At 41.6% G+C, this 8,914-nt stretch overlaps 1 protein-coding gene across 1 annotated transcript; it reads left to right on the top strand.

The window, feature by feature from the left end:
- Window positions 1-2,885: 2,885 nt before the first annotated feature.
- On the top strand, window positions 2,886-8,650 carry LOC102303266 (phosphatidylinositol 3-kinase regulatory subunit gamma). The gene is made up of 10 exons (XM_005935685.2): window positions 2,886-3,262; window positions 5,134-5,245; window positions 5,376-5,474; window positions 5,566-5,746; window positions 5,834-5,950; window positions 6,071-6,213; window positions 6,319-6,495; window positions 6,578-6,652; window positions 6,772-6,942; window positions 7,046-8,650. Exons 1-10 carry the CDS (start codon window positions 3,211-3,213, stop codon window positions 7,320-7,322), a joined length of 1,404 nt encoding a protein of 467 aa, XP_005935747.1. The 5' UTR covers window positions 2,886-3,210; the 3' UTR covers window positions 7,323-8,650.
- Window positions 8,651-8,914: the final 264 nt, after the last annotated feature.

Consider the following 8,914-nt stretch of genomic DNA (forward strand, 5'->3'; position numbering starts at 1 on the left):
ACACTACAGTACAGAAGGTTTAAGAGAAGTGCAGTTTGCTCAGGGCTACAGTGCAAGACCATGACACAGATACTGACACTGGTGAACTGAACTAAGAAATGATTTCTCCATACTGTGTCAGCCCACACTGCACTATAGAGGAATATAAAAAAACATCTGATTAATAACGTTCCTTAACAAAGTCTAAACAATCATTATTCTAAAAAAACACGAGATTATTCCACTAAGTCCAGTATTGCTTGTTTGACTTATTGTGGCTGAGTGAATACCAGCAGGAGGACTATCATGTAAACACTTAACACTCTTAAATATGGGGATTAACACTCATTTCATAATTTCCCTAGAGTTAACATATAGCGCACCATAATCACACTGATCTAACAATCTCTATGAGACCAAACCAATCATATTTCCCAATCTCCTGGGTTCCAGTTAACAGCTGCAATAAAATATATGTTGTTTTCACCTTGTGAGTCTGTGATCACTTTTACATATAAACTGTGAAAAATGTAAGATAATCACATGGGACATTTCCTGCACTCACTTTTATGCACGTGTAGAGGACACAAGAGATCACTAGAAATTCTCTGGTTTAGGGAGCACACATCACACTTCACTGGGTTGCTTTGAATTAGTCAATAACCTGCGCACGTGGGCACAACTGGACATCACACAGAGTTTGTACCGGACCACGTTTGAATTTATTGGTGGCCCAACTCATTAGTGCTAAGTACTCATGTAATAAATGTAGGGATGACTGCATATGGATCTGGAGGCATTGCAGCTGGTGTGATCGATTCATAAAATTGTCTCTAGTTTATTTACATTTCTTTTCCTGTCAGAAATTAAAAACTACAATTTAGCTGACACCTACTTTCCTTACTGCTTAAAATGGACTTTCTCTTGTTTGTCAGATTAGTGTCAAAATTTAAACCTAACAAAATAAAACTTGAGCTGTTTTCTGCACAGAGAAACATCTGCCTATTAATTTAAAGCTCGTGCACAGTGTTTCCCAGCACTACCACAATCTGGTGGCATACTGCAGTGGTGGATATCAAGATGAGTCACATCAGCTAGCAGGCAGCTGGCAGGCTTGCAGTATCAGCCTATCCTGTTAATCTTCCGATTAGTCTTCACTGATCCCATCAGGACTGCCTGGATCTGGGGTGCAGAGCCTAAAGGTTTATCCCACAGGACAGCCCTCCCTCTCCCTGATCATTACACGTACACACAACGAATGCGACTGACGCACAGGGAACACACAGCATAACCTAATTAGTTCAACTTTTTCTAATGCTGATCAAGAAGCAACACATCCGCAACACAGAGCCCAGAGACCCACTGTCCCCCTGCTAACATATCTGGAGCCCCAGCTGTCTTCTGTTTCAGGAGGGTGGTGGCTGTGAAATGTGTCACAGAGGTCAGACCCTGAAGTTAAAAGGGGAAAATTCTGTGCTCTTCTGACACTGTGGTAGTGGGAGTGGGGGGAAGGGGAAGCAGCCGAGTGGTACGCCATGACAAACTTCAAGGCTTCTTCAAGTATGGGGGCACCGGGAGCACACAAACACTCAGACATGTGTGAGCACCCAGTTACATAGCTGCTGTACGGTTGATGTAAGGCCTGAGAAACATGCCAACATCCCACAGACATCAATCAGAAAGTTAAACTCAGATTCAGTGCAACAAGCAAATTACAGACTAATGTGAATTTTATTATACAAGTTAATAATCTCAATTTGTGTTTGCTTAAATGACCCACATCCACCTATAATTGTGCTTTTTGTTGTCTTAACAAGGTTGATCATGGCAGCTAGTTCAGTGTTTCTTGGGTAAAGACTGGATACAGGAAAGAATCAACTTACTGATGGGAAAAAGGAATGCTGGAGGCAATTACCTCCCCTGACTTTCTAAACTTGGGTCAAAAGGGGAGCGGCTATAAACGCCTGGACACCAACAGAGGCAGACCTCTGACCAAGCGGGCCTTGTTTCACTCTCTCTCTCTCTGTAGCCACTAAGTTCAACTGGTGGAAGAGGCCATGGCTGTTTAAATTTACAGCACAATGTCATTCTGTGTCATGAGCAAACTACAATGTGTGTATTCATCCACTCCGAACACATAAGAGGACAGTACTGTTAATACTCTGGCCATTTTTAGCATATGAGGCAAGAAATAGCAAAATGTGTCACTGTAAAATAACCACTTCTTTCAGACCTAAAGTGTACAGGTGGTTACACACCTGCTATCTTTAACTGGATGATCTCACAGCAGCAGTAATTATGAGCGGTGTCAGCCAAGATGCCATTTACTGTTGCTGAACGTGTCTGGCAAGCTCAACAAGAATATAATACTTACTTGCCAACTAGGAAACTACAAAAGGTGTTTTAGCCAACCAAGTTTAATTATGCTAAAACCTGTAACAGGACATTGTTTTCTTAGAATGTGTTCACTTATCAATAAACTGGAGCAACCATAATGGCTGAAACTGCTCTAATTCTTGATTGCTTAAAAGATACACGTTAAATATTTTCATTTCGTAATTTTAACTTTAAAAAAAAATCCATTCATGTACAGCACAGGATTTTTCAGCTGTTAGGGCAAAGCTTGAGGAGAGCTGAATGAAACGGTCTGGAATGTACTATTACACTTTTAGGGGTTCGTGGATGTTATGTGGAAAACGCCATATATCTGCTTACACAATTTACTTATTTAAGTGCATATATGTTCATTTTCATTTAAAACGCTTACTTTTAAATAATTACGTAGGATACATTTCAATAGCTCCTTTTTGTACACGACACGGGATCCCAACAAGAAAAAAGAACACCCCTACTGTGGTAGCAGCTTGGACTGTACCAAGATGATGTTACGAACAGCCCTTTAAAGTCGCTCCACTTCCCAGATGAACTAGAGCGCCGTCACACAGTGAGAAGGCACGGACTGACAATCTATTATGTCTGAAAATGGTCTCTGTTTAGAAAGGCGATTTAAGAACACTAAATTTTTGACTGTGGGATGCTTATGGACGCGGAATCCAAGGAGTTATCTTTTTATTCACGTAAATGTAGGACGTGGCGTCTGCGAATACTCTTAAGTAGCCTAGCTTAAATTAGGTTAAAAGAAACGTGCTTTTTTTATTATTATTATTATTATTTTTTGCTCAGACTTGCGAAGACAACAGCGGCAACCTGGACTACTCTAGTGAAACAGGAATGATTTATCCTCCCGAAGGTTTATTCTACATCGAAATGGACCAAGCACCAGGTAAGTTAGGGTTAAAACCAGCCATTATCTGATCTGCGGGGGGTCGGGGAGCGTTTTATCAATGCCTCGCTTTCTTCTTCTTCTTTTTCTTATCGGTTAATATCTGTTAGTAAAGCTGACATCTGAGAAAATGCTGTGCAGGTGTCGGCAAAGCGTTGCAATGGTCAGGTCCTCAGTGCTGCGCTCTCCCAGTGGCATTGCCCAGGCATGCATAGCGCAATTCACTTGGCAATTACGTAATACCTTTCGGAGAACCAGGCGCAGTGGCTTGCCTCTTTTCTTTTGTCTCGGCACATATGGCAAACTTTGACAGGGATGCACTGCGGCTTTGCGTCGTCCCACTAAACCTAAACGACACGTACCCAAACGTGTGCGGCAGAGGAAAGTGCATTTTATAGAGAATATAGTCGCGAGTGCGTTAATGAACGACCGCTTTGTTCTCCACTGCAGCCAGCCGTGGTTAATTTGCTCGCTAGCTCAGAAAGTAGGCTACAGGCAGCTCGTCTCATGACTTAGCTCCGATAAACTCGCCTGCAGCTTATTTTGTAGCCTGTTTGCTTTTGCGTTATTACTGCGCCGAAAACGTTTAGCGAATGTGCTGTAGCCGATTTGAGTTATGTTATGTTAATTGAATTTGGCCAATTGATTATTAAAAAAAACTGCGTCAGAGTCCTTAGCCTTAATACACTTATTTAATTTACGAATAGCTATACTAAGTGGGCTACAGTTAATTAAGTAGCTTGCAGGAGAGGTTTATGAGAGCTTCTGAAAATCTGTGACGACTATACAGGGTGTAGGAAGCACAACAAAAATGAAGACAGTGGGTCAGCCAGTTTGTGTTGTGTGCGTTTCAGACTTAATTTGGCATCTTTTTTTTATAATTTCTTGCATGCATTGCTAGTGCATGTACTAGTGCAAGCATGTGGCGTTTGGAAGCCGGTGGAGTGTTTTTTGGCAGGACTCCGTGGGAGGAAGGGGGGGAGGGAGAAAGGTGTGCAGACTTAAATTTTTTTGCAGAGTTCAGGAGCCGCAGCGTTTCACTGAACTGCTGCACCTGTCTTTTGTTTATTTTTGAGGTCAGGAGGAGGGGGTGGAAGGTGAGCGGATGGTGGGAGAAAGCCACACTTTCCCCTGTGTGAGGGTGCTCTTGTATTCTCCCTAACTGCCTCGTGAAAGGCACTTTTGTCCTGCAGTGAAATATATCGCCCTTCACTCCTCTTGATGCGGTTTCCCCTCGTTTTTCATTTTTAAGGAAAACGCTTAGTCTTCAAGCCAGAGTCACGGATCCCCCCCCTCCCTCTTCCTCCCTTCAGGGTTGATGGAAAACTTATGATCTCTAAGCTCGCAATGGTTATAAAATGAAAAGGGTGGTCCAAGAGACTCAAAATATAATTTATAGCCTATTAAATGCCAGTCATGCAATTCAGGACAGTGCCAGAGGCAAACTTTAGAGAATGGACTTTAATTTATTTCACAAGAGTTGGATACTGGTTAGTGTGTAATGGTTTTTATAATTAAAGTATTTGGAATAATTAATTTTAAAAAAACAAACAAATTTAATAGTTAACTCATAAGCTATATTTCTATTTTTAGTAATGACAGCACTGAAGATCTTGGTAATGATTTGGCAACTTGGAAACTTGCCCGGGCATGTTCTCAGATCTTGTCAGGCTTCATCAAGCAAGGGTGTTACAAACTGTGTGTGCCTCATTTGCTGGCTGGATGGATAGGGAGGGGGGGTCATAATATTGAAGGGGTCATGTTTACCGTAACTGCTTAAGTAGATCTTGTGGCAGATTGTGTTAAATTCTCTAAGAAAAGAGGGGGAAATTTGCATTTCATTCCATCCTCGTTTTGTCTTTCGCATGCAGCTCTCCCTCCCAGGTCAACAAAGCCACCATCTTCCACCATGAACAGCAACTGCCTTTCGCCTCCTGCGCATTCGCTACAGGACGCTGAATGGTACTGGGGTGACATAACAAGGTAAAGGATGAGAACATCCGCAGTCCTTCAGCAAATATCCCATCCTTTCTTCAAAGATCTCGTGTGATGTTTTGATTGTTAAACATATTGGCACGTTGAATTCCGTTAAGCATTAACTGACTTCCCACAGGGAGGAGGTAAACGAGAAGCTCCGAGACACACCTGATGGCTCCTTTCTGGTGCGCGATGCATCCACAAAGCTGCAGGGAGACTTTACGCTGACATTAAGGTAAGATGAAGAGAAAAGGAGCACAGTGATTCCAAGCGCAGCGCTAAAAGAAAATATTAATGGTGAGTTTTTTCTCTACTCAAATTTTTAGAAAAGACGGGCACAACAAGCTGATCAAGATTTACCACCGTGACGGGAAGTATGGCTTCTCAGACCCTCTCACATTCACGTCGGTGGTGGAGCTCATTTGGTACTATGAGCACCATCCGTTGGTGGAATATAATGCCTCACTGGATCTGATGCTTACCCATCCTGTGTCCCGTTTCCAGCAGGTTCGTGAGTAAATACAAATTTGTTTCTTTTTACTTTATAAACACAAGGATACGCGTCGTCTAAGCAAATGAAATTTCTGCGTTTAGGTGAAAGAGGACAGTGTGGATGTGACTGGAAGAAAGCTTAAGGAGGTCCACAGTCAGTACCAAGAGAAATCAAAGGAGTTTGATCGTCTCTACGAAGCCTTCACAAAGACCTCACAGGTTAAAAATGCAGCCTTTTAAAAAAAAAAAAAAAAAAAAAAAAATCTTTTCTTAATGGTCTGATTTACTTTTAACAAATGCCTGAGTCTTTTCTGAATGGATATACTCTGTATGACACAGGAGATCCAGATGAAGCGCACGGCGATAGAGGCTTTTAATGAGACTATGATGATCTTTGAGGAGCAGTGTCGTGAGCAGGAGCGCTACGGAGAAGAGTTTGAGAGAAGCAGCCATTTGGAGGGAATTGACAAAGATTTGGAGAGGTACTTCATTGCACAGTGGGCGGGGGGCTCTTAAAATGTGGGTGCATTTTGCACATAAACCCCTAAACTCTGGTCACACCTGTGACCTGTCCTTTCCCTCATCAGCTTTCTGATACACTACGAGAAGCTGAAGTGTCGTCTCGCAGAGATCTATGACAGCAAAATTCATTTAGAGGAAGACTTGAGGACGCAGGTGGAGGATTACAGAGAGACGGACAGGAAGATTAACAACCTGCGGCCAGACCTCATCCAGCTACGCATCATGAGAGACCAGTACCTCAAGTAAGTGGCATCAGAATATTGTTTTGTGGCATTTGTGGTAACAATCATTAGGGATTATAATGTTTAGTTTTTTTTCTTGCAGCTGGCTTAATCACAAAGGCGTACGGCAGAAACGCATAAATGATTGGCTGGGGGCACATAACGACAGCCTTGATGAGTAAGTTTAAACACATTCTTTTTATTTTAATATAAAAACGTTAATTTTAATTAATAAATATAACTTGTTAATGGAAGACAGAATTGAAAGAGACATGACAACCACCTTCTTTCTTTCAGTACATATGTGCTAAAGGGAGATGAGAAGAATTTGCCACATCAGGATGAGACGAGCTGGTTTGTTGGTGAACTGAGTCGGACGCAGGCAGAGGAGATGCTTCAAGGCAAAGTCCCTGGAACATTTCTGATCCGCGAGAGCAGCAAACAGGGTTGTTACGCCTGCTCCGTTGTGTAAGTCCAGCATTTTGGCCCCAAAAAATGGAATCTGTTTGAGATGCTTGTTGCTCTTGATTTGATCACATGACACTTACAGATGTCCTTCTTTCCGTTAAAGCGTAAACGAAGAAGTCAAGCATTGCATGATCTACAGCACACCGCACGGATACGGCTTTGCCGAGCCCTATGATGTCCACTGTTCACTGAAAGACCTTGTCCTGCACTATCGCCTGCACTCATTAGTGCAACACAATGACGCCCTGGATGTGCGGCTGTCGCATCCGGTGCACGCCAAAGCTGCAGCCACACCTTCACAGCATGCAGAGGAACAACACAAACTGATACAGACTCCAAAACACACGTCAGGGATGGCCCCTGCCGCTCCGGAGATGTAATCCAGTGGTGACAGACAAAAGGACATGTTTACTGCGAGAGACTGCATCAGGGTGCATTGTATAAAAAATTTTTTTTTTTTGCACTACAGTGATTCCAACGGTTTTATGAATGGGATTTCACAGAAGTGGAACCGCAACTTGAATGTCAGCTTGAATTTTTTTTTTTTTTTTTTTTTTTTTTTTTTTTTTTTTTGTACTTCATTTATTGCCATTTGTTTAACACACACCTTTTGGGTAGGGGTGCTGACCACCTGAGATTTACTCACCGACGTCAGATGCTGCACTTTTTCTTTAAGCCAAGAATTCACATTGCTAGAGATGTTTTGAGTTAAAAGTTTTTAAAATTGGATTAAATATTGGATTATTACTACAAAGTGCTTTTGTGGGGGTGGGGTGGGGGAATGGTGTAAACATGTGGTTTCATCCAGGTGGTTTGGAGGGCCAAGTTTTGTTTTGTTTTTTTTGGGTAAAATGCCACATGAATTTGTGAAACGTTGCGGTGCATCTTGGTTATTTCCACCCCCCCCTTTTTTTTTTTCTTTTTTTTTCTTTTTTTTATATAAAATAAACTGACATTCATATACAGTGGATAATTATGTAGCATTAACATCCTGTAGAATACCATAATAAGAGCATATACCCATTGACCAAAACACTAAATATTGAGCAGAACTACATCCCTGTTTAGTCCAGTAATTGCATTTGGGCAAGGGTAGGGCAGTTTATGTACACCTGCTGATCAAAACATAATCTGAAGTACTGTATGTTATATTCTGTTACTCAAAGAAGTATAAGCTTTTTGTATTCTATATATATTTTTTCTATAAACATGCCACAAGATGAAAGTGCAATCCAACAGTATTTCTATTGTTGCAATGTATGATGACGGTGGTGGTGGTGGTGGTGAAGGTATTGCTGTTGCAAGAGGTTGACATTTGCCACAAAAATGCACTCTTTAGTGGCCTCCAATGTTTGTGTGAACTGCCAGAGGTCCGGAAGTATCCTGCCTCCATTACTTGAACTGTGGCATTGCTTGAGCTATGAATGTTTTTTTTCCATGACATGCAGCCTACATAGCTTAAGAGGAAAGGAATCCATGTTGAACTTGGCACATTTTTCGAGTTTGAGGACAATAGATGCTCTGTACAGAGACACAATAAAAGTGTATTTCTAAAGGTTGCTTTATGGAAGTAGGTTGTTTAAGCCTCTTAAAATAATCAAACTTCACTGGGGGACTGAGGAAATTCCTCAGGTGACGCTAAGCAATGTGAGATCCTGACCTTTTTCTTGCTGAAAGACAATAAACTGATGATGGTTTTGTCAACTAATTCAAGTCTGTTGCTAACACTGTTCAAGAAACACTTTTTAAAAATTATTATTATTCACATTAATCATAAAAAGGTTGAAGGCAGCTTTGTTATTTTTCTAAGTGCTGTTAAAGTTCCAGTGACCTAAACTATGCTTAACACTAACTTACGTTGGGTTTAGTCTTTACTGAAGCCATGGTAGTCCAATGAGCTTATCTTTGAGTTTGCCAAGGTGGGAGACAGCGAGGGCACTGGAGGACACGCTGCAGACAGATGGGAGAGAAA

The sequence above is a fragment of the Haplochromis burtoni genome, unplaced genomic scaffold, assembly GCF_018398535.1.
Source record: "Haplochromis burtoni strain Fernald_Lab_line unplaced genomic scaffold, NCSU_Asbu1 Contig_199, whole genome shotgun sequence".
NCBI classification, from domain to species: Eukaryota; Metazoa; Chordata; class Actinopteri; order Cichliformes; family Cichlidae; genus Haplochromis; species Haplochromis burtoni.